At 42.9% G+C, this 27513-nt stretch overlaps 1 protein-coding gene across 1 annotated transcript; it reads right to left on the bottom strand.

The window, feature by feature from the left end:
• Window positions 1–14952: 14952 nt before the first annotated feature.
• On the bottom strand, window positions 14953–20814 carry LOC126198804 (cuticle protein 19.8-like). Its single transcript, XM_049935374.1, has 2 exons — window positions 20693–20814; window positions 14953–15255 (listed from the first exon to the last, which is right to left on the bottom strand). The coding sequence occupies exons 1-2, from the start codon at window positions 20702–20704 to the stop codon at window positions 15022–15024; spliced, it is 246 nt and encodes an 81-aa protein (XP_049791331.1). The 5' UTR covers window positions 20705–20814; the 3' UTR covers window positions 14953–15021.
• Window positions 20815–27513: the final 6699 nt, after the last annotated feature.

Raw genomic sequence — 27513 nt, 5'->3', positions numbered from 1 at the left:
CACAGGAAATTGTTATTGGCTGGCCACTTACATAAAATATGGGCGAGCTTGTCACACAGTGACCAAATTAAAATCCTCTCCCTAAAATCTTTGTAAAAACATTTGACAGGGCACAGAACTTTAAAATTTTAACCACATTCGTCCGAGTGTTGCCTAAAAGAGATGGCAGATCCGCTGGCAAGTCAGCCGCGACCCGCTGGTCAGAAAATAAAACGCAATCCAATAAAACGTGGCGCACAGTGACCTGGACGCCGCAAGCACCATAAATTGGAGGGTCCTCTCGCCAGAGCAGGAAGCCGTGCGTGATAGGGCTGTGGCCTATTCGAAGCCGAGTGACGAGAACCTCGTCCCGTCGATGGGGCTGAAAGGAAGTACACCACACACGCGTTGTGGGCTTGACTATACGGAGCTTATTGTCAGTCACTTCCAGCCACTCATCCTCCCACCGACGCATGACCCGTGAGCTCAACAGCGAGGTGAGTGCGTGCAAGGGGATAGCACACTGAGATACTTGTGGGGCGAGACCCGCCTCCTTGGCTGCGAGATCTGCCCTTTCATTCCCAGCAATGCCAACATGCCCCGGAACCCAGCAGAAAGCTACAACCTTCCCCAGTCGCTGTAGTCGGAGGAGGGCATTCTGGATGGTCTGGACAATTTTGTCTGCCGGATACAAACGTTGCAATGAGTGAAGGGCAGTGAGTGAATCGGAACAGACAAGAAATTTAGGAGAGGAAGAATGTCTCATGTGCTCCAGTGCCCGCAAGATCGCAAACAATTCTGCATCAAAGACCGTAAAAGTCTGAGGCAGTCGGGCCTTGAGGACACGATATGGAAAAACAACTGAGCAACCAACAGAATCCCCTTGTTTCGACGCATCCGTAAAAACAGCTACATAGTCGTGTTGCTCAGATAAAATGGCAGAAAATGCTGCATTGAAAACGGTGGCAGGAGTGCAATCTCTCTTGCACTGCAATAAATCTAAAATCACTCCGGGCCTCTTCAGTAACCAGGGTGGCAGGCGGTTAAAACCTTGGATTTGGGGTTGTACAGACTCCACACCGAGGGACTCTAGTACACGTTGTACACGGATCCCAAACGGCAACGTAGCCTGGGGACGGCGGGAAAAAAGGCGGTCCAGAGGTGGAAGGGCAACAAGATGGTGAGCAGGCGATCTGGGAGCTGCAAGAGACTTACAAGCGTGGCGCACCAGCAGGAGCTGCCGCAGGATGGTAAGTGGTGGTTCGCCAGACTCAGCACAGAGGTTGGGTACGGGACTGGTCCGATAAGCACCCGTAGCCAGTCGGATCCCAGCATGGTGAACAGCGTCAGGGATCCGCAAATGAGATGGCCTCGCTGACCCATATACTGTGCACCCATAGTCCAGCCGTGAACGCACAAAAGCTCCATAAAACTGTTGGAGACGCGCCCTGTCCGCGCCCCAAGACCTGTGGCTGAGGCACTTGAGGATGTTCAGTACCTTCAACGTTCTGGCTTTCAAGTCACGTAGGTGTGGCAGCCATGACAACCTGGAGTCAAAAATTAGGCCCAGTAACCGCACCGTGTCTCTAAAATGTAGGACAGTATCCCCCATATGCAAGGCAGGCAAATTAAAAATATGACGAGAATGATTAAAATGAACACAAACACACTTATCGGCAGAAAACCGAAAACCCGTCTTTGCAACCCACTCCTCTAACCGCCGCACTGTTAGCTGCAACTGACGGCTCACGGTTGCAACACTGGAGGAGGAACAGAAAACAGCAAAGTCGTCCACAAATAAGGAGCACTGTACTGGACTCCTCACTGTAGACGTTATACTGTTGATGGCTATGGAAAAGAGGGTAACGCTTAAAACACTGCCCTGGGGGACACCGTTCTCTTGCTCAAAGCGATCGGACAGTGTGTTACCAACGCGGGTCCGAAAAAACCGCTGAGACAGGAAAGACCGAATGAAAATCGGGAGACGGCCACGAAAGCCCCATTGATGCATTTGTGCAAGAATACAGTGTCTCCAAGTAGTATCACAGGCCTTACTGATATCAAAGAAGATACCGATACAGTGATGCTGACGGAGAAAAGCCTGCTGAATAGCCGCCTCTAGGAGGGTCAGGTTGTCGACCGTGGACCGAAATTTTCGGAATCCACACTGAAAGCGGCTAAGGAGCTGTCTGGTCTCTAACAGCCAGACCAGACGCCGGTTAACCATCCGTTCCAGGGTCTTTCCGACACAGCTTGTCAAGGCGATACTACGATAACTACCGGGACATGTGCGGTCCTTTCCTGGTATGAGGAGAGGGATGAGAATTGCCTCCCTCCACGTGGTGGGGAACACTCCTGTCTGCCATATGAGATTAAAACATTCGAGGAGGATTTCCTTTGACGTCGCTGGCAGATGTCGAAGCATGGAGTACCGGATGCGGTCGTAACCTGGTGCAGTGTCAGAAGTCTCAGTGAGTGCCGATTCAAGTACCCACATGGAGAAAGGGGAATTGTAGACCTCAGAACTGTTCGACCGAAAGTCCAAGGTCGCTCTTTCGACAGTCGCACGGTAGCGACGAAACGCTGGATCCTGATTTGCAGTGGCAGTACTTTGTGCAAAATGCTCTGCCAGCGTCTGAGCAATGGCTTTGGGTGTCGTTTGGAGGCATCCCTGGTTTAGGACAGCAGCTATTGGTAAACGGCTACGTTTACCGGAAATCCTCAGGATGGCTTCCCATACTCTTGTGGAACAAGTGGAACGGTTGATGGAGTCCAGGAACTACTGCCATGACCTTTTCTTGCTCTCTTTAATGACACGGCGTGCCCTGGCTCTCGCGATTCGAAAGGCGGTAAGATTGACCGCTGTTGGGCGGCATTTAAATCGGCGAAGAGCCGCACGCCTGTCCCGGATGGCTGAACGGCACTCTTCTGTCCACCAAGGCACAAGGCGCCGCTTAAGAGTGCCTGAAGACTGTGGTATGGACAGGTCAGCAGCATGATTGACCACAAGCGTGATGTGATCCACCCATTCCTGCACTTTATTGTGGCGGTCAAAGACAGCCAACTGAGTGAACAGTGGCCAGTTAGCCCTGCCAATCATCCACGATGGTGGCCGCTGCTCCAGCAATACACCATCCAGGAGATGAATGCGGATAGGGAAGTGATCGATGGAAACATGATGCAGGTCATGCACTCTGTGTACTGTTCTGCCTGAACAGGATCAATGTGTTAAGCCCGCACTGGGCGCAGGGAGATAATTAGAAGCAAGGTGAGTGATGGTATTAGTCTATGTAACACAGTGTGTCAATTTAAATTTGTTCTTCATCTGGGAATTTATATCATCAAGAGGAAAAGTATACATTAAAGCTTGCGTCCTGTCCCTTTTTCGACACGCAGTCGATGCGAAACCATATATATTGAAAAACTATATATATTGAAATACTATGGTGTACACGTATGACAGTTCCTAGGGTTTGTGTATAATAACCTGAGTCCTTCAGCAGAAGAAAGACAAGGGAAACTTCTGTGATTCCTCAGTTTAAGAGATATAGACTGTTCTGCACTGTTAGGGAAGTTCAATTTTCAATAGACTTCCGGGAAAACCTGCAACTGTCGCAATGAAGACCATATTCAGAATTATAAATTCAAAGGCATTTTTGTACCATACATTCAGTTCGAACAAGAATCCTCTGTAGTGGCTATGAGCTATTATTTTTCTGTCACTTTTAGATGTGTGTACTCTCTAGGTTTCCCTTTCCTTCAAGGGTTTCTGACATGCAATCTGTAAATTAGACATGTATTGTCTGCTTCCTAGACGAGGAACATTGTCCAAGATACTTCCTGGAAACCAAAAAAGAAGTGTGACATTGTATTTTAAAGTCATTTAGTACCCACAGAACACTTAAACACATGAATAGCTTGGTGAAATGACATGAAGTAAATTAAACACCCGTAGCCATAAACTTTCTGTTGTTAGAAAAAACTGTAGAAAAGGTAATACGAGAACTTTGTCCGATCATAACTTGAAACGTATTTCGTGAAGCCCTTAAAGACATCTTCCTAGTGGTAAACTTAAAACTACCCACTATCAACATAACGTATTACGGAAATGTGCTGCATTCTGCACAGTAACTTCTTTGTGCATCGGAAATGTTTAAGAAGTGGGAGAAATCTCTGGGGTAAGTTTACTTGACCTTTTTCGGCAAATACATTATAAATAGAGATAGATGGCTGATCGTTGATGGTAACACTAGTGTTTATAGTGCACTGTATGATTTTTATATTGTGCATCAAAAGTTTTCTGCGATTTCTTATTATTACGAGATTTTAATTCAGTAGGACCAATCACCACCTTTACGTTCATTTTTTCTGCGCAGCTATCATGAAATATACAGCGTGTAACAAAGAACTTATGGCCAATATTTTAGGAAACATTCCTCACACGTAGAGGAAGAAAATAAGCTACATTGAGATGGGTCCGGAGAGGCCTTATTTCCGTGTTAGAGCTCAGTTTCTACGAACTATTCAGTACATTAATCCCCTATTTTGAAACGAAGCCTCATCCACAACTAGCACATTTTCACTAATGTGAGGGTTGACACACTGTTGAATAAACTGGACGAAGAAATGTACCCGTGCAGGAATATCTGCTGCGAATAGTGCCACCAGACGCTGTATACGCTACGGATGTTGCAGGTTCTCATGAAGCGCTCTTCAGACAGTCATGCGGTCAACCCTACTTGTCGCAGCTAACGGTCTTACGCTGACACAACGAGTGTCAGAAGTTCCTCTTCCACTGAAGGTATCTTCGTCCTTCAAGGCTTCTCCTAGTTGACGGTAGTAGGCCTGAACTTACTATGCTCCCTAAGACGACGAACAATGGCGTGAACGTCTTCCTGCCAGTGCACTGTCGTTCTGGAAATCTCCCCCGATACAAATATTAGGATTCAAGGACACTGTTATCTGCTAATTCGTACAGAAAATAGTCGTCTGTCAACTCAGGCCGGCCTCGGTGGTCGAGCGGTTCTAGGCGCCTCAGTCCGGAACCGCGCGACTGCTACGGTCGCAGGTTCGAATCCTGCCTCGGGCATGGATGTGTGTGATGTCTTTAGGTCAGTTACGTTTAGGTAGTTTCAAATTCTAGGGGACTGATGACCTCAGATATTAAGTCCCATAGTGCTCAGAGCCATTTGAACCATTTTGTAAACTCAGCGTTTGAGTACACTTCCGTTAACACTAAACCGCTGATGCTAGGTGCTACATGCTATTAGAAGGATTAAGTTAGTCACGTGTCTACACAAGCAATGAAGTGAGTCACACGCCAAAATTAACTTCGTTTCATTGGAACAGCAACACAGGCGGCTAACGTAAGAATTAGGCTGTACTGATTAATACCTATCGATCCCTAGCTGATGTTGAGCTCTGGCGCAAAGATATCCTTTTGCTACTCTGAGCAAGAGGGTGTTAGCCGCGGCAATAGGACGGATGTTAAGCACGGGGCAAGCGCGGAACGAGAGACCGAGATAGAATTTGAATTTCTGTTCGTCGGGGAGTAAGCTAGGAATTTTCCTCGTGTCTGAGTCATGTGAGTATCCACCCATGATAACGCTAGGCACTGGGTGTAGTGTATTGAAGTCGCCGCCGACCGCAGCGTACGCTGAAAGAGAGAGAGTGGAAGAGTGGGAGGGGGGGGGGGATATGAACAGGGAGCAGCTGGTGATTTTTCTGTCCTACTAGTCGTGGCATGGAGGGCTGACGCCGTGATGTGCCGAAGCTGTGCTTTTTGTCCTGCTACTTAACCGTCGGTGGCATTCGCCAGACTCCACCTAGGTGTATATTTTCCTTCACTTCCGTGTAGTTGTGTTTTATTTTGCTGTGTCATGGATTCGAAATCTGGTGGTGACAAAACGTCGTTTTTTTTCGGAAGTGTTAGCTGGAGCCTGCGCTCCGCTTAACATGCTCCATAAAATAGTTTCCAGTGATTTTTACTGGATGTCAAAAGGAAGCGACTTTATTGTAATTGTTATAATTCAAGATATTTTTCTGGTTACTGGTATATGCTTATTATGAGAAGTCATTTGAGAATCGTGTGTCTGCCTTCATGTATGACCTGACTTTGCTTCTCTTTCCGTTTTAGAAGCACGTTGGTTATTGTTACTCTAGAGGTTATTTAATTCAGGGTGCGGCCGTACTGGTAGTTAGTACCAACGACAGCCTTTGCCCAGTGAAACTGAGCACGCCCCGGTCTAAGCAGCATACCTCGTGTTTTGTGTTAGCTCGTCTGGGTAAAGGTTATTGGCTGTACTCACATCGCATGCAGTTGGCTTGATTGGTGGTGTAATCTTTTTGAAAGTTCCGTTTCAGCATACCTAGTTTCCTTAAATTGCTCAATGTGTAGGCTCAATGTGTAGGTTCACTGCCATACAGATTGTTTTACATGCGTATTTCTGTGCTTACTAGGCACATTCTAGCGTTCTAATAAACGTGTAATGTAGAGTTTTGTCTTTGGTGTGGACAGGCCGTGATTGTGTGTTCAGATACGAGCACAGTTCCAGGCGGTACTGGCGTCGATCACACAGTGTGATACTGCTGCCAATGGTCATCACTGGAGGAAAGGGGGAAGGGGGGGCGGGAGACGTGAAGACGCGAGGGACGTCCAGCACGTCCCACGTGTCACCCTCTCGACGCACTACTGAGTCCGCCCCGGGTATTGGCCGCAGTGAGGATGATCCCTCTCCTGTGGTCCAGTAGGAGGTTCCAAGGTGTGGCAGGCAACGGAAGACTTCCCGGGAGGCCGATCTCAAGGCCTCTCCGGTTTGGCTCATGAACGGGTTTCGGGCAGTTTCTGTGTGTGACATTGTCCCTGAGCCAGATACATTCACCCTGTCTGAAGTGATTAATTGTGTAATGAAACGAAGTATCTGCTCATGTACCAAAGTGTCCAAACCTTGTATTGCAGTTATCTGGTCCTAAAATGAAATTTTGTAAATAAAGATACAGTGGCTTACCGCTTAAGGATCTCAGCATCCAAGCAAATCTGCTTCATGCTCAAACCTCTGCTAGTGTGTCACTGTACATTCAAACTAAAGGTAACCCTGACAAGAATTTTAAGCTATCCATGTAGAAAATGTTTCATGTAATCCTGGTACGTTCTGTATCTGTTTGTTTCCTATCAGTAATATTACGAAAAGGAAGAGCAGAAAATAAACTTTAACAACGATATACAGCGTTTCTGGACCCACGTCCATAAAACACATTTTATTTCTTGTATCTGTGAACAACGTTGTAGATAGTCGAAATGTCACAGCAAAATTCAAAAGGACTGCTGTCCTAAGAGATGGTATGATGTTACGCCGTTATGGATAGGTATTTCAGTGGAAAAGACATCGTCTAGTTTTAGTGACTGAAGTAATCTGGATAGCTACAGAAGAACATGTAATTGTGGATTGCAATGTCACGCGAATCATGCTGTAATCCAATTGAAAAGAGAGGCCAACAGTGCACTCCTACTTAGTTTTTGTAACATGGCCACCACACGTTTCAAAAATGGCTCTGAGCACTATGGGACTCAACATCTTAGGTCATAAGTCCCCTAGAACTTAGAACTACTTAAACCTAACTAACCTAAGGACATCACACACACCCATGCCCGAGGCAGGATTCGAACCTGCGACCGTAACAGTCCCGCGGTTCCGGAATGCAGCGCCAGAACCGCACGGCCACCGCGGCCGGCCCACCACACGTTTGCCTGTGAGTTCGAACTTCTATAGATCCCATCATTTTAAAACACAACGGTTGGAAAGTGTGATCATGATCCCCGGGTGAGTATAGAAACAGATGGCATCGGAAACTGAAATACAGAAACATGACTCTGAAACCATAGTTCCGGACCCAGTTGCTAAAATGAAAAGTTGACAAGATTTAATGAAGCATAGGCTATGCCGCAGTTTTGAATCAAGATTTTAGGCATCCATTGTTAAAAAAATTAGGTATTAGTAATTTTAATCATATATTGGCCAACATTGTACGCATCTACCTATACGAAGTGCTGCTGAACTCAAATCCTGCAGACACGGACTACAAGAGTGACTGTGGCTTCTCTGTCTTACACAGAATGGCCCAAGAATATTAAGTCTAAATTATGGTAATGACAGAGAATCGTAACTGCTCTGAGACAAAGACAAAATGGCACGAAATTATATTACAGGGACTACATGATAGCCAAGCAACACTGCATATGAATTTGGTATTTGAAAGTGGTGTTTTTCAAAAGAAGCAAATGCGTTCGGCAATAATTTATTTGTTGTGAACTTAAAACGTATAGACATACAAAGGTCTATAACGTACCTATTCTTGAATATACCTCTGTTCAGACTTTAGGTGGACATTATCAGTTGCAGGAACTTGCAAACAACTATGGAATATGTGGTTCTGACATTTGGCTGAAGGAACGCACAGAAGTAACGTTTGGGCAACAGGTGTCATCCGATCTAAAAGAAATTTATCGCCGTGGAAAGAAAAAATCTCCTCCAAAGGTACTCGTGAAGACCGAGTACATAAATTTAATAAGATGGTTTTTGATTTTTTAAGTGAAGATTCGTTTAAACGCACTAAACCTTTCTGTGAAACTCGATATTTTTCTTACTATGACGATCCCTGTGTTATGTTTTTCAGATGTACGACATGCAATGCAACTCCTTACGAACGGACAACAACCAATCACTGCACCATGGCTAAAAAGCAGAAAATGCCCTAGTGTATTGAGAAAGAATGAAATAACAGTCAAATATCGAATACAAGCAGAAGTGTGAAAGTTTCAAAACCTCTTTTGAAAAACTCACAAATGCTTTCAACCCGAACCGCTTTGAAAAATCAGGCAGTGGATGCGATTCGTTCAAAATAAAGACATTAGCAATAACATAGAACACTATTTGGTATTGTTAATAACGAACTGAACTGTAGAACTCTTGATCTGTTAGTTCAAGTGAAAATAACCCTCAATGAACTCACGCAACCAAGACCTATTGCACATGAAGCGAAGGATTTCGCTAGCCGTAGATATTTTAGCGATTTTACATATTTATTTTATAATTGGTAACTTGCGTATGCCAAACTGTTTTAGGACTCTGATATCTGGTACAATACAATGATAAAATACGTCTCTGATCGTCTCACTTTATACGGGACCTGTGAAGGGTTCTTTAGTGTACAAACAAATGTGCTCCTTGAGTGACGTAATGCACAATTAAGGAATATATAAACCAATAAAACGATTTTCTGATATTACAGCGTTAAAAAATTCTTCCCAAATATTTTTTAATGCTTGTACATTTTTCCCAATTCTTCTTGAGTGACCTGACGTGCAGTTACAGAATATAAAAGTCAATAAATCGACGTTTATTGATATTACAGCATTAAAAAATTCTTCCGCAATCTCTTGGATATGTTTGAACAGCTTTCCATCTTGCTTTCCGTTGTCTGACTCGATAAACAGTGGACGTAAGTAAACAGTGGACAGTTTGCACCTGAAGGTGGACTCTCAGGGTCTAAAATGCGTTGCATGTATTAACTACATTGGAACTGTTTTGTGCCAGAAGACGTTATTATTCATACTTCCAAGTAATGTAACATGGCGGCGAGTGAGTGACGTGCGTTAGCTTGGCTCGCAAGTTTACGTGAAATCTGGAGGTGTTTCAAGCAGTTAGGCTAATCTACATATACTAAAGCTGTATATCTACTGCCGAGTGTCGTATTTTACATCACATACTGAGCACCAATTACAAGGATTCGCACTTAAAATGGAAAATCGCCGAACAACGCGCAGTGCAGCCAACGGCCAGGCCGGCGACAGCGCAGGCGTGGAGTCTACACCGGGAGTTGCGGGCGCTCCACCCGGCATCGCTGCCATCGCCGCACTCGTGAAGACTGAGGTGAGTGCCACGCTGCAGGCTAAGAAGACGCTCGGTCTCGTTGTTCAAACCATAACTGATGCCGTCACTGCAGCAGTGGCGGACAAAACACTGAAAACTCTGGAGGCGATTGCGAGTGAGATCCGTGCACTGGACACATCGTTAAAAGCAAGTGAGGAGAAAGTACGACTGCTCGAACAGAAATTGATCGAGAAGACGGACGAGCTCGAACAATATCAGAGACGCAATAATCTCAGAATGTTCGGCATTCAAGAGAGCAGCATAGAAAACACAGATGAACTTGTGATAAATCTTGTCCAAGAAAAGCTAGGCGTGCAGGTGACTCTGAGTGACATTGACAGAAGTCATAGAGTGGGTCGTAGGTCGCCAGGTTCTACAAAACCAAGACCTATAATAGTGAAATTTATGTCATATAGGAAAAGATCTGAAGTCTTCAGGGCAAATAAGAATCTCGCGAAGTCGGGTCTGACAGTACGTGAGGATCTGACCTCTGAAAGACTAAACATTATGAAGAGCGCGATTTCTAAATTTGGGCTGCAGAACGTATGGGCAAATGACGGCAGGATAATGGTTAAGACCGAAAACGGAAAGAAAACAGTTTGCAGTGTAAATGAACTCGAAAGCCTGTGCTTTAGAAGCTAAATCATGTCTAATCTTGCTGCCACTAACCTGTATGTTTATATTGTTTACACTGTCAACTATAGCTTAACTATTGTATTATCAAATTGTTCGTTTCTCTACATAACTATTTTTTTTGTCTCTAATTATTTTTTCTCGTGTAGTTTTGTTATTATTTGTATTATCAACTTTTCATTTCTCCACATAACTGTTTTCATCGTTAATTATTTTTCTCATGTAGTTTTGTTAATTACTACATAAGGTGGTCTCATTTCCATCCTTAATTGGCAACCCATCATCATACTTTGGTTGTTATACTCATAAGTGCAATTAATATCACGCTCTGCCGTTCCGTGCAGATGACTCCCGTTGTGTTTAGCGAAATTCCTTCCCCTGCCAGCCCACGGCTACTTCCACAACCGTTGCAGACCACGCTGACCTTGGCCGCAGATCCCGTTGCCTCCCTGGGGACCCACCCCCTCCCCCTCCCGGCCACTTTCACTGCACAAAACTGGGAGGACACCCCCTCACCTCCCTCACCCCCCTCCCTTCACACGCCTTCCGCATTCCTCATGCCAGACCCTCTTGTCACCGCTAACCACGACCCGCAAACATCGGTCGGCAGCCTCCTCGGGCAATCAACACCCGAACGCACCAAGCTGCATATTGCACATGCAAATGTCCAGTCTCTGCCACCTCACTTCGACGAGTTCAAATATATATTTCAAACTGCTGATATATACGTAATACTTTTGTCAGAGACTTGGCTCAAACCACGTATTCCTACAACTTCCGTAAACCTAGATGGCTGTATCTTTCTCAGGCACGACAGATGCAACAGACGAGGGGGTGGAGTAGGGGCGTACATATGCTCTGATTTGTCACTTACAGTACAACACACATCCCACAACAATGTAGATAAACAAGAGGAATATACGTTCATAGAGATAAAATCACTTAACAGAAAGTGCTTAATATGTGTCCTTTACAAACCTCCTAAAGTAGGCGGGTTCGCCTGCTTCGAAACTGCCCTCTCTAGTCTCGAATCGTCATATGAACATGTAATTATAGCAGGTGACACTAACATTAATTTTCTCCGCAATAGTCCTTCCACTGGGAAATTCAAGAGAATGCTTTCTTCCTCAAATATGACGCTACTTCAGCTGGCACCTACTCATCACACGACTACCAGCCACACTTTCATAGATATATTCGCAACGAAATCTTCAAACAGAATAATCCGCACCTCTCAAATATCTGCGCCCGGCATGTCTGCCCATGACATCATTTTCATGACGTATTCACTAGAATGTCCTAGAAAGAAACAAAAACTGTCTACATACCGAGACCTCAAACGCATAAATTTGCCTGAACTCGAAAGTGAGGCACAAGAAATAGTTTGGGCGATGACCTCTACTCCCCTCACGGACATAAACGACATACTCCAGGATTTCACTAACAAAATTACTCAACTATATGACAAATATGCTCCAATAAAGACCAGAAGAGTAAAAAGGCAACCTGCACCTGGGCTGACTGATGAACTAAAAGAGCTCATGAATCTCAGAGACGCTGCACATCGAGCATACAAGATACACCCTACACCAGAAAATCATACTGTTTACAAGCAGAAACGAAACAAAGTCAGTCAAGCGGTGAGAAACGCTAAGCTCAGGCATGCCCGTACATTAGCTGACAATGGATGTAGACCAGCTATCCTGTGGAAAAATCTCCGCAGTCTCGGTTTATGCAAAATAAAAGTTGCAGAAAATCCCATGGTCCCAGCTGAAGAACTAAACAGTTTCTTCACATTACCTACAACTATAATTGAACCGCACAAAAAAAAAGAAAACAGAGAATCATTGATTACTTCATGGGGATGAATGACTGTAGCAAAGAAGATTTCTATCTACAGCACGTCACTTGCAGTACTGTCAAGAAAGCCATAATGCGGATTAGATCAGCATCTACTGGACATGATGGCATCACTATCCAGATGGTTATTTATTATTGACCAACTACTGCCCTCTATAACAGACATTTTCAACGATCCATTAATCACAAGTGGTTTCCCTGAGGCCTGGAAACTGGGACAAATTAAGCCACTGCCTAAAAAGGACATCGCCACAGCACCCTCTGACTACTGCCCCATCTGCCTTCTTCCTGGACTATCAAAGGCCTTAGAATATATAGTTCATGACCAGATCACCAACTACCTAACTACTAAAAACCTACTAGACGAATACCAATCTGGTTTCCGTAAACATCGAAGCACAACATCCGCACTGATAAAGGTGACAGATGACCTGAAACTTGCCATGGACAGACAAGAAGCGACTATCATTTGCTTCTTAGATTTCAGCAAAGCATTTGATACTGTCGACTTCGACATCTTACTAGCCAAACTTAGCGGTCTAAATTTCTCACCAAGTGCAATGCAGTGGTTTCGCTCATACATGACGTCTCGTCAGCAACGCGTCCTGTCTGGGAATATAACATCACAATGGCGGCAGGTAGAGTCCCCAAGGCTCAGTATTAGGTCATATACTCTTCTCTCTATATGTCAATGATGTGTCATCGGTTCTGACCTATTGCAAATATCATATGTATGCTGATGACCTTCAGTTGTATCTAAGTACGAAACCGAGCAAACTGAAGAAATCTATTGAAAATTTCAATACTGACCTCGATGCACTGTCAAAATGGGCACAGGACATAGGTCTAAAACTAAACCCATCTAAAACCCAAGCGGTACTTGTTGGTCACTCTAAGCTCATTAGCACAAAACATCGGGAATCCGTACCATCTCTTATCCTAAATGGAACAAATATTAACTTCTCTCCCTCAGCAAAGAGTCTGGGAGTTATAATAGATGAAAATCTAAATTGGACAGAGCACGTAACTGCAGTGTGCAAAAAAGCATCAGCATCCCTTCATGTCCTACAAAAATGTAAAAAACTCTTCCCTTTCGATCTGAAAAAGAAATTAATACAAACGCTTATACTCCCAATCATTGACTACAGTGATATTATCCTACAAGGCCTCTCTTAGGAAAGTTCGCGACGTCTAGAACTGGTCATGAATGCCTGCGTCCGATATATCTGCGACGTTCGACTTTTTGATCACATTTCACCAGCATATGCAAAATTGTCCTGGCTGCGTGCAGACAAACGCAGAGATTTCCATATACTGTGTCATCTACTGCCTTATAAATGTACACTGTCCCTCATATCTCTCCTCGTCCCTAACACTCATGTCGGAACGACATGACAGAAACACACGTTCCCATTATAATAAAATCCTCTCTGTTCCACTGCATCGCTCAGTCACCTTCTCCAAGTCCTTTACAGTAGCAGGAACCCGACTATGGAATAACCTCCCTCGTTATGTTAGAGAACTTAAAAACATGTCCGGCTTCAAAAAACAGTTAATGACGTATCTACTTAAGCAACAGTAATGCCTTCCTCTGTACATGAATGCACTTCACTTCAGTACTTCCCTCTTTCCCCCTCCTTAAATCTCCCTTCCCCAAAACTCGCTACACTAGTAAACATCTACTTTACACACCAAGACATTAATGTACATCTGCACAAATCTTCATTACTATTGCCAATTTTTCTCATGTTTATCATTATTATTTGACTTTTTTTACTGTTATTATTATTGCTTTTATCATAATCTGTATGTATAGCACCTGTTGTAAAAATACTGCCACATTTACTTTATTAGGTCTTAGTAACTACTCTTTATTCATATTGTCACTAGAGTTATCTAATTTTCTCATTTAAACTATTGTCATGAGGTAACTCTGATGTGTGAAATACTGCATGTGTGGAAAACTGGTCCGATGTAAGAGAGGCCCTGATGGCCCTAATCTGATCAGGTTAAATAAATAAATAAATAAATAAATAAATAATTGGTGTTCAATAAGAATACTTTTATCATAAACATCATGTGCCTGTCGTGGACAAAATGCTTTGGAACGTTAGGTTCAGTTTGATCAACCAACTGCTTAGCAAGATACGTTTTTAAACAGGCAGCCGTCAGTTTGAAAGGGGACCATGAATGTAAGCTGTAATGCAGTGGGAGTAGTTTATGTTAATAAAGTACTGAGCATACATTTATGTCTATCGACTCTCAAAGTACAGTCTTCAGGACCCGTGACTGCTTGTAAAGTTGGAGTCCTGCCAGTTTGGGTTAGATTTTGGGGCACCGTTCATCAGAGTAGCTGTGAAAAGAATTAGTTACGGTTCTGGCAGTGTGGAGCTGGGTATATCGAGTAGGGATCAGATGACCCTCCAAGCATGTAGCCGTGGAAAGAATTAGGCAAGGGTCTGGCAGTATAGAGATGAGTAAATCAGCCAGGAATAATACATACCAACTTAAGAGGTATAGAGAAAGGTTAGAAAAATAAAAAGTTCACGTATCACATGAAAGAAGATTTATTCACGGTGATTAAATCAACAAAGGTGGAGGAGTCCGATAGGACTGTCGTTCATCCTAAGATGGCGGCCCTGTAGGCAGCAGGGTATGGGGCGACGTAGGCAGCAGAGTAGGGGGCGGCGTAGGCCACGGGGGCTGCGGCAGCGGTGTAGGCGACGGGAGCGGCGACTGCGTGGGCGGTGTAGGCGACGGGGGCGGCGGCCACGTAGCTGGCCAGCAGGCCGGGGGCCGGCTTGGGTCCGGGGGCGGCCAGGCAGGCGGCCACCACGGCCAGGACGACGATCACCTGCAATTAACACCTGGTTAGTCAAAGTGAACTCAGTACATCTTAAATCTGGTAGAAGTATTAAATAAAATGATAATTAATTAGGCTTGGAATCTCATTGAATGGAATAGAATTGTCTTTAGTGATGGGTTCCGCTTCGAAGTGATGTGTCTGGAGAAGCCCCGACGGGGTCGGGATACCATACCGCCCGCCTACAAGGAGAGATGGTCTGGGTGCCATCTCTTTTCATGGCAGGAACTCTTTGGTTGACATCCACGAAACCCTCACAGTACAGCGGTAGGCCAGATATATTAAACGTCGCGTTTTGTTGGTCCTTACGGCCAGCTATCCCGGGCTTACATTATAGCGACTTAATGCCCGCCTGCGCAAGACGGGAGTTGCAGCAGCTTGTCTTTGTGGATGCCAAACCTTGCCTTGGCCAGAAAGATCGTCAGATCTCCCTCGAGTTGAGAGCTTTAGGAGCATTATAAACTGGGCCTACCAACCAACTCGGAACGTTGAAAACCTAACATCCTGTTGGGACAGAATTTGCAAGGATGTCGCTGAGGAGGACATCCATCAACGCATCAGTCGATTGCAAGCCAAATAACTGCCTGCGTAAGGGCCAGAGGTGAAAAAACGCCTAATTGAGTCGATCGGTTTTTCAAGCGCTGTCTCTTGTACAAATTTTCAATTTTTCCTGAAATCGTAATTTCTGGTTCAAAATGATTCAAATGGCTCTGAGCACTATGGGACTCAACTGCTGTGGTCATCAGTCCCCTAGAACGTAGAACTACTTAAACCTAACTAACCTAAGGACATCACACACAGCCATGCTCGAGGCAGGATTCGAACCTGCGACCGTAGCAGTCGCACGGTTCCGGACTGCGCGCCTAGAACCGCGAGACCACCGCGGCCGGCCCGTAATTTCTGTATGGTGCATCTTGTCTTTGTCTTTCGATATATTTTTTAGTGACATTACCGAAAAAATGCCTGTTGAATAAGTTAAGTTACTGAAAAATACCCTAACGAAAGGCAGCAGCTCGTGGTCTTGCGGTAGCATTCTCGCTTCCCGCGCACAGGGTCCCGGGTTCGATTCCCAGCGGGGTCAGGGATTTTCTCAACCTCGTGATGACTGGGTATTGTGTGTTCTTCATCGTCATTTGATCATCATTGACACACGCAAGACGCCGAAGTGGTGTCAACTAAAAAGAGCTTGCAATACGGCGGCTAAACTTCCCCGCATGGGGCCGTCCGGCCAACAATGCCATACGGTCATCATCATCACATAACGAAACATAAATTTTGTTTAAACGTGACTATTCTCAAAATGATACATTGGGTAACGAAAGTAATTTTAAAAGCAGAAGAAAAGTATCAGAAACTTAAATGTTCGCGTGACAAAAAATTAATAAATAGGACGCTTTTAATATCAGGAAATTGAGATATTTTCCTTGCGAACAAATTCACGAGCTGTCATTTTCACTAAAAAAAGTGCATGATTACAATGGCTATGTACGTAATTCTGACGTCCATTCAGATCATTCGTGACAGAAAATAAAAAGAGAGACATACAATGGAATATTACGGATAATTGCAAATAAGTGTTTTTGCTGTCGAATATATGACGAAAAAGAAAATGACTGCGTTAAAATTACACACATCCATTTCGTTCGTAATGTTCATAGCTGTGGCCATTATTTGTGGGTCTAAATTATAATAAATTGCAGCGCAGTGACCCGCATTAACCTGATTCCTCTTAAAAACTGTCTACCGTGCATAATTACTTGTGATTAATTCTAGCAACTAACATCTGCGGCCTAGGCTATCAGTACGTGTTATGTTGCCAGTCAGACAGCAAGGAACCGTAAGAATGTATGGTATAGCCGCCTAAGATATTTACATAACAGTGTTCCATAAAGAAATTCACTTTAACGCTTTTCCAGAAAATACGAAATAAGACATTGGCCATTAAAATCAAATTTTTGCAGATTTCGATTCACAACGCGTTATTCTACATAATGTCGTAATATCTTATCTACTGCTCAAAAGTCAAAAACGTGCTGTGAACGACCCTCTTTCCAAGTCTTCGCATTTGCTTCGACATGTAACTGGTACTAGTAGAAATAGGGAGTAACAGCTGTTTCTCTTCTGAAATATGTTAATTACTCGATGTGTTTCAACGCTATATTATTGGCATCCACTGGGCCCTATGTAAACGGAATGCACTATCACAGGTATCTTGTATATTAACTGGTCTCATTATGAAACTTCCTGGCAGATGAAAACTGTGTGCCGGACCGAGACTCAAACTCGGGACCCCGGTCCGGCACACAGTTTTAATCTGCCAGGAAGTTTAATATCAGCGCACACTCCACTGCAGAGTGAAAATCTCATTCTGGTCTCATTATGTTAACAGCATGTGTGCACTGTAGCTATCCAACAAAAACTGCAGCAGTTATTGTTAGATGACTGGAGAGCATACATCGTGTAGATAGAAAACCATTACACCAATGAATGTACACCGTACCTCTCCCAATGCACCGATGGTTTGTTGTCACCATTCAGTGTGCATAGGGGCCTGAGGATGGCACTAATACTTGTCGAGTAATTAGTGTATTTTGTAAAAAGAACGGCTATTCGTACTCCTCATTTCTATGAGTTAATGATAAGTCGCCGTGTCACGTCCATTTGAATAAGGGTCATGTTAAAGTATGATAGATATATCTCTCGAGTATCTCTTTTCGTCTCGTACAGGGCCATGATTACTTACAATCAGCATAGTATGGAACTTCCTATATAAATTCGTAGGGTTGTGGCTGAAGAAGGCCATTGTAGCCATGGTAAAATCATCGGTTCATCTCTGATACGCATATACAGTATAACACTGCACCACATCCTGAAAACTACCATGATAAGGTACATTCATTCAGCTATGTTTTAGTCCACGCTTCCTCTCTACTGTGCGATACAGTACCTCCTTCGCTTGTGAAAACAATCACTAGCTGAAAATACTGATGGCACGTACTTGACGATTCACCGAACTTTTCTCCGTATAGTTGTCTCTACAGAAAATAAACTGTTAGCGGTTCAAATTGCCAGGGATGAGTTATTTGATCGACCGTAAGGTATCATACAGTCATGTTACATTCCGTGAGTCTGAAAATGTTACTGTGTGCAGCTAACAATGTCCGTGCGAGATGCGTCGCAACGACTCTGCACCAGGTAATGTCAGCACTGCGAAAATAGTTTTGTCTTCCCAGGATGTGTCACAAGGGAAAGGATCGCAGTGAGTCGCCTGTCCATCGACAATACTGGGCGAGGAAGTGGCAGCACTCGGTCTCTCAGACGACTTCCTTTTCTGCGCACAGTATCATAATGGACGTATCCGTGTGTGGAGGGTCAGAGAATCACGATCATTGAGAGGAAGCATTCATCACCGTCAAACGTTCCCAGCACAAGGCGTGGTAGTTGGGGTGCCATTGGGTTAACAACTCGACAAACCCTGTTTCGAACAGCCGATGATCTGTGTAGCAGCCGATACGGTGGCTGTGCCCTGCACTGAAGCCATCCTTCAAGTTATCTTTCAACAAGATAACGAAAGAGAGCATGTGTTTAGTACTGTTCAGACAACAGGAGATCTTTCGATTGTAGCCTTGGCTAGCAAGTTTTCCAGACCACTAACACAAAGGAAACTCGCCAGCCACTATAACTGATGGGCTCTGGCATACGGTTGCACCTGGATGAAATGATATACCAGTACCTGTCATCCAGAACCGTTTCAGATACATTTCCAGCCAGACTGGAGACGTCATGCATATTAAAGTTGGTGACTCTGTGTACTGAATTTCTTACACTCCCGAATTTTGCACAAATTAACTCGTATATAAATCCTAGAAATTATTGCACAATATCTAAAATTGTGTTATCTAGCAGTTTTTTGTGGAGTTACAATACTAATTACCAGTAGTGTACATATTTGGATTTGGAATTTAATAAGATATTTCAATTTTAAGTGAAAAATTATACACGCTAAAGCTTATAATATTACAGGCTATACATTTTATTTAGTTAGACTGACAGGCAGATGATGACACCGTGGAACTACCTTGGACCATTCACAAAGCACCACCGATACCACAGCACGGAAAATACAAAAATCACTCTCTACATGTGTGTTCACTCATCTCAAAAACACGATGCCGGAAAATTATATTAACGTCCTTTGCCGTGACATGGATCACATGTCAGACAAGGGGGCGTAATTTCTTAATAATAACTTACACCATTCGGTGGGATACTGTGTAGAGTTTATGAATTTGTTCCCGGCCGCTATGGACCAGAGGAGTGTAACTGCATCGCTATAAACAACCTGACATTTCCAAGCCGTTAACATCAGCATCGCGTTTAGGGCAACGAAGGCGGGAAGTGGAGAAAAGTGAGATAACGACTTAGTCTTCAGTAGACAATGACGTCACAAGAGTCGGAGCTCGAGTTCACAGTGGTTCGTCTTTGGCCTGAAATGTCATTGACTGTAGTAGAATTGTCTTCAGTGAGAAGTTCTGCTACTAACTGAGCCTCGATGAACAGAGAAACGTGCCTGGAGACTACTTGGACAGCGGGGCGTGCCAACCTGACCGCCATCCGCCATACGGCCCAACAACCAGGACATGGTCTGTGGTGCCATTTCATTTCATAGCCGGACCCCTGCATCGTAACAGCTGATTGGAAGGGCGAAGATAATCTGCGTCCCGTTTTGTTGTCCTTCATACCAACCCATCGCGAGCTTACGTTTCAATGAGATCATGCCCGTCCGCACACCGCGAGCGTTTCAATAACTTGTCTGCGTGCTTGGGAAACACCACGTTTGTCAGCAAGGTCGCCGGATCTCTCACAAATTGAGGAATTCGAAGCCTTATGGGCAGAGCCCTCCAACCATCTCGGGATTCTGATGATCTAATGCGCAAATTGTACAGAATCTGGCACTATATGATTAAGAAGATCCAACTTTATCAATCAGTGCAAGCCGAATAGCGGTCTCCATAACGGGCAGAAGTGGATTAACACGTAATTGACTTGTAGAGTTTGTAAAGCTTTTCCTCACGAATAGTCCGTCCATTTTTTTAGATTGAACTCTAAATGTACACCACATCTCCAAATTTCCGGCCCAGTAGGATTATTTCTTCGTTAAGCTTTTTTTTTTCTTTTGTTTGTCTTATAGTGGACATCTGACTCCTTTGGTATTTGTATTATCTACAACGCAGACTAAAAATATTAAACACCTCCCCTTTTAGCTGAGAAGCCCGTACATTCGAGAACCCATACCCTGTAGAATACATATCAAACGCGTTTCCCTAAAGGTTTCAGTTTCAGAGTCCTGAGATAGGCGTTGGTAAAAGACACCACGGATATGTTGTTCGTACGAAATCCATGGCAAGCGAACGGCGTCGCCACTCACCTGCTTGTACATGTTGCTGTCTTGTTGGCTACTGGTAACCTGTGGCTACAGCCCGTTGTCTCGCGCTTATATACCGCTCGAGTAGGCCCGGCACGCATCCAAGTCACGTCTTGTGACGTCGAATGGCCGAGTCGAAGGCAGCGTGTCTTGGCCAAGTGACGGGAGCCCAATGAAAGAACTCGTCATAATAGATTCATGGGATTGATTTCTAATATTACATGTGTGTGACGAACAGTAATGCTAAATAGTTGAGCTAATTATGACAGAGTCAGTTTAGTTAGAGCAATTTTAGAAGTTTCCGTGTATTCGTATTCATAAAAATATCGACTGAAAAAATAAGGTGTTTTGAAGCACACATTGCACAACACAATGCATTACGAACTTACAGGCTATCGCTAGCAAGCAAAAATGTTCCATGCTTGTTGGACATTCAAATCAGGTGTCGTATTATTTTTATATTGTGTCACACAAACTTGATTCTTAAGTGTTAAGGGGAGTTTGAACGCCTTATCCGGACAATGTAAAATTTAGTGACTTGGCTTCCCAGTATTTTACGAACCACTGTAGCCACTAACATGCAACTTTAACAGGACATTAAACAGTATGTTCTGATTCTACTGAACTACAAGACTCACGATATGTATGTTATTACTCTCTGAAAATTTGAATACTCTACTCGAAGTAGTTTCTGAGATTTACGGAAAAATGTAAGAGAAAATGTAAATTTTCATCACCTGCTTCTTTTTCCAAGTTTTTCCTTCTTTTCTTCTTTCTGAACTACTTAGTGGCCAACTGTGCTGCATAGTCTGCTTTATCAGTGCGAACCTTGTCCATCCATTCAAGTTCTCTGAAGCATTTTGCGGCAGGATTAATCCAATATGCTGTGGCACTTTCACTCTACTAGTGTTTCCATCATTAAAAGTAATAACACCATCCACTGACCGCCTACTTTAGTGTCTTCATTCCATCAAAAACATGCAGGCACGTTTTCTGTAATTCAGGATTTGCCTGGTTTCCTGTAACTCAGGACTTGCCTAGTTTCTGTAAACTGGTTCTATGATATCCATGACCACTGCTGTGATGGTATGTTTATAGCTGTATGACCTGTTTGAGTACTAGGCGTTGTGGTAACTGCACCATGAACCAGGTCCAGAAAGGCAAAGGTGGTGTACTGGTTTTCCATCAGTTGACAGCCTGTGGAAGAAGGTAGTCCATACTGCCTGCTCCGTTTTCAACAAATCCTCAGCATTATTAGTTTTGGCGCCATTACTTACTTTTTGAGAGATTTACCAATCTATTCGTCACTTTTCATGTTAAAAATCTTAGCACTTCGACACACAACGCCACTTTATACTACGAAACGATAGGATACCGTTTTTGACAGTGCTACCAATAGAAACACATTTAGTCTTTATAACACAGCAATCCACATCCTTCTACATAAAAAAATTTGCGATTTTATATCTTGAACTAACACATGTATATGTTGCAACATTTTCCACCGGTGTAGATTATATTTAAAAAACAAAAAAAAAAAAAACTTCCCATGTGAGTTTATAAGTGATATATGAATCAAGTTGTTAAGAAAATTGCAAGTTATATAATGAGATAAAAATCCGAAAATCTGAAAAAACTATTTACCGTTCTTACTCCCCTTGACTTACCCAAGCTTACCTTCTCCGAATCAATATTATGATAGTGGCTACAGTACTGTGCAACGTCAAAATATATTAAATAGTTACAGCTGGAAAGAGACTTCGCCATAATTATTTGAGTGTTGAACATATGGTTGCTAAGTTCTATATTTATTTAATGTCTTACAGCATAATAATAATGGCAAAGCTACATCACTATACACACAAAATCTACTTGCATGAATTCGACGAAACAAACCCATGACTGGTTCATTGTTCAGTTGTTGTGGCATTTTCTAACAACAAACTGTTATAAAGTGCTTACTAAACTGTCGCATCAAGTATTCCGTTAGGAGAAGGAGATTAGTGTTTAACGTCCCGTCGACTACGAGGTCAATAGAGACAGAACACAAGCTCGGATTAGGAAAGGATGGAGAAGGAAAGCGACCGTCCCCTTTCAAAAGAAGGATCCCGCCATTAGCATTAAGCGATTTAGGAAGATCGCGGAAAACCTAAATCGGGATGACCTTACGCGGGTGAGAGACGCAGTCCTTCCGAACGTGACTCCATTGTGCTACCCTGCTCGGTAAAATATTACATAGTATAGAACATACCTCACATCTTCGCCTTAATTGATAATTTTTGAATTCATCATGTGCGGCCGTGACAGAGAATCTCCCAATACCTGTATTATGCGGCAGATGTATTGAAACAAAGGGAAACAAATAATAAAACAAGGAATTAAGGAATACGTAGAAGGTAATAAGTTTTATGAACAATGGCCCTCAGTAATTATTACTCTACTTCATCAGTATACAGGGGAAGGTGTCTGAAATATAAGAGTGAAAAACGTTTGAAACTTTGTCCTCAGTTTTCTGATGCAAAACTCTGTGACAATGGATGTAAACGCTGTTTTGATAATGCCTTTCAAGTACTCGCAGAAGTTCTTACACAAAGCTTAGAAAGGGAAAAGTAGAAAGTGTACCGTGATGAGTGAAGACAAGTCCGCGCCTCTGGTAGCGCCGGCTGTACTATCGAACAGTTTGTTTTGAAAACCAGCGAAATAACAAAGGAACACGTGTCTAATTAGGAGATATCGAAGTTTTTTATATGGTAAACAGCCATATCTTTTAATCTTAGTAAAGAAAGGAGTCTGATCCAGTACAGAGTTTTGTACAGGTGAGTTTCAATGTTTTTCATAAATATGTGCGTATTATATCTTACGTCTGGAGAAGTTTTGAGAAAACATACTGATTCACTGACTAATAGAAAAATGACAAGAAACCGCAAGTCGCCAACTGCTTTCAACATCCAACACACGCCGTAACAAGAAAAGGAATTATTAATTTTTAAAAGAGTCTCTCTGAATATGCCTATCGCGACGATTAGACAATTTTTGTAAGCAGATGACCTGCTGCCTGGTGAAACGAAACTTTTATTTCATTATACATTCGTGACCAGTATTAATTATATCGAGAATACAACATAAAATTATATATAATGAAACAGAGATAATATTGGTTAGAGGGTCCGAAACGAAAATGACAATTTTATAGGTAAAATTGAAAGTATAAAACAAATAAATGATTCAACATCTGTATGCGAGACATTGAAAAAGTCCTATATTAATCCCAGAACTCTGTAAGGTGTGCCGAGATCAATAATTTACTCCAGCTTCAAACTCACAAATACAATGCTATATGGCTGCTCCTCAGACTTAATAACATGCCTAAGCTGAAACTTGTAGACATCGCTTTCTGCTACTTGTCTTCCAATATTTGATATAGGCATATTTCAGGCACTCCCATAAATTATAGTATTATTTCCTGCTCCCGCATATTGTCTACTTTCACCAACACGCCCTCTCTTTGACAATGACATCGGTTACCCGTATCGCTTTTAATCCAGCTAAACTACTTCGCCGGTCGGGGTGGCCGAGTGGTCCTAGGCGCTTCAGTCCGGAACCGCGCGACTGCTACGGTCGCAGGTTCGAATCCTGCTTCGGGCATGGGTGTGTGTGATGCCCTTAGATTAGTTAGGTTTAAGTAGTTCTAAGTTATAGGAGACTGATGACCTAAGATGTTAAGTCGCATAGTTCTCAGAGCCATATTTTTAAAACTACTTCTTCGGCCAATCTACAATGAATTCGTCTGGATAACGTCTCACACAGCTCTTCTGGTTTCGCTTACAACGCGTAAGTGAAATAGCGTTGAAGAGTACAGTCGTCTGAACATCGCCATTAATATGTAAAATTAGAATCGAAGTTTCGGGAACAGCTACTATTAAACCGAAACGAATCACGTCAAGACTAGTCTGAAAACAGTATTTATTTAACCGAACAAAACCAAATTTCAATTGTTCTGGCAGTATAGCTATCAGGATAGCTCTTTAGCGTAAACTGCAGATCACAATAGACACATTCACATTAAACAGTTAAATATAATACTGAAACAACATGAAGAAATGTAATGCCCAAATAAAGTGTGAAAGCGGTTTAATTTTGCTGTCGTTTATTGAAAAATAATTACTTACCTAACGTAAAAGTGAAATCAGTTAATTGAATAAACCAATATTATATTAAAATTCTGTACAATGTACGACGTAATGACGATCAGTCGTTGATCCCAATTTCACAAAAATTACAAAACGACTTAGGACACATAATTTAGTTTGGAATACTACGTGTGCCTTTGGTCCAAGGCGCAAGTAATATTCCAAACTAAATTATCAGTCTTAAATCGTTTTGTAATATTTGTGAAATTGGTATCAACGACTGATCGTCATTACAGTGTACCGTCTTAGCACCAAATTTCAATCAACAAAGGACGTCGACACATTGCACTCACATGCTTGTTTCCCAAGTTGATGGATACCAGAGAGATGGAGTACCACATACAAACGAAACAGAGTTAGTAATGACTTAAACATGTCTTTGGTCTCACAGAAGTATTTAATGATAGTTGTTTAATTGCAGCATTTAATAATATTTGTATAATCGCAGCACACGCTACGCCCAAACAATCATTTGTTGAAATAGAACTGGAGGTCTAATCGGTAGCGCCTATGACAAATTTGCCATTTATTGTTGCATTCACGATGACGAGCGAAACAAAGTAATCGAAATTAATTACGAACATTAACAGCTGGCGGTCAGTTTACCGATGGGTCAAACTTACATGCAGATTTGGCGACGTTTCGTACTTTTGCTACCTCGTTATAAATAAAGGTAAGGTGGAAGATCACAATAAAATTGATGAAATTAGTGTTTCTAGCATCTTCCACTTACCGCTTTAATTTCCGATTTCCCCTAGAGCACTTGTTCCTGATCTTTTGAGACTATTACCACAGCAGCAGAGTGACACCCACTACCCTCAAACAACCGCCCTCTGCCCCCCCCCTCCCCACCACCCTCCCCCAGCTACCGACCCCATCTACATCAATGGCTATCTAAACTTTAGAAAGCAAAAGAAGTTTTGATGCAGTTTTTACCAATTCAACCGGCCAATTTACTTTTATATTACCGTCATCCTGGGAGATTTTGGTTTACAACTGTGTCACTTACCTTGAAATTTACAATAAAGTGGTTAAAATGGCTCCGAGCCCAACGGGACATAACTTCTGAGGTCATCAGTCCCCTAGAACTTAGAACTACTTAAACCTAACTAACCTAAGGACATCACACACATCCATGCCCGAGGCGGGATTCGAACCTGCGATCGTAGCGGTCGCGCTGAGGCGTAGCGCCGTATAACGATCCTGCCTTGGAGGCATTTAAGTGCGAGATGTGTCTTAGAGCTGGATAATGACAGATGGTGACGCGAGACTGGACGCACACGTAGTTTATGTATCAGCCGATAGAGGACTATGCTGGATAGGGGGACTGTGATGTTAGATTCGATCGTGCCCACTTGGGTGCACTAAAGTAATAGAATGTTTTCATAAACTGTTCTAGTATTTTCATAAAGTGTTATTATTTCTGTTTGTGTATGAAAAATGTTATAAATGTGTTTTAGCAGTAAGAATGATGCGTGAGTGTGGTTTAAGGTTAATATGAAGATAATTGTCTAACGAGTTATGTAGTAGGATATAGTGTAGGAACAATTCGAAGAAGTATGGATGTGGACAAACGGGATTTTTGTAGAATAGATTTGTAAAGTAAGTTTATGGTAAAAAGAAAGTTAATTCAGGTATAAATAACAATAGAAAATAACTTTATACATAAGCAAAACTTCAGCATATTAGATAATTACGTCGGTAAGAAGTGCAGTCGTTACGTTTACTATTTTGCGATTGGTTATTGTTGAAAAGCGCGGAATGACGCGGGAGAATGTTGTTTTGCTATTGGCTGTTAAGTAAACTGACCAATGGTAAAGCGATATTTCTTGCGCGCCTTTCTCTGCTGGTAGAAAAAGAGTATTCTAGAGAGGAGTCGAGGCCCAGCCATGAAACAGATCGGACGTGTGTAGTAGTAGTTCCGATGGAAACGATAAGTTGCCGGATCTAGCAGTGTTTCATACATCAAAAGTGTTGGAAAGTGACGGCATAGTTATTCCGATGTGTGTGTAGAAATTTCGGAATTTTTAAGTGAATTTTGTGACGAGAAAAGACATATATTCCGCGTGGCCTATTGAGCAGGTCGGTGGCAAAAAAATGTGACTGCATTTGGTACCGATAGACTTAATATTTGGCGAGCATTCTCAATCCAAAACAATCAGTATTTTTGTAGCTATTTTTTCGGGAAATGCAACACCATGAGTGAAAGGGATTATGAGTGACTGTGTTAAGACTACCACGGGCTTGGCAGTGATATTTGTTCACTTAAGTTTCAGAATATATTAATTGACGACAAAATTTCCAACCTTTCATTTAGTGAAAAAACTTTCTCCCGAAACGTAAATTAGTGACTTTAACTGCAGCCTGGTTCACGTCGAAGTACAGTAGGTTTCACACGGCTCTACTACTGATGATCTGCTGAGACAATGTTCACAGGTAGGTGCAGGTCCGTCGTAAAGGGACGGAAAGAACCACGCCACCGCAGCGCGGTTCCAGACTGTAGCGCCTAGAACCGCTCGGCCATTGAAATTTACATCTGCATAGTGTCATAGTTTTGTTGGTCCAGAATAGGAATGTCTTGTCATTCCATGATTACGACTAGCGATGATTTTCTTCAATGCATATTCACTGCTT

This window comes from Schistocerca nitens, chromosome 8 (genome assembly GCF_023898315.1).
Source record: "Schistocerca nitens isolate TAMUIC-IGC-003100 chromosome 8, iqSchNite1.1, whole genome shotgun sequence".
Taxonomy (NCBI): Eukaryota; Metazoa; Arthropoda; class Insecta; order Orthoptera; family Acrididae; genus Schistocerca; species Schistocerca nitens.
This window is presented reverse-complemented; position numbering and strand designations above follow the sequence as displayed.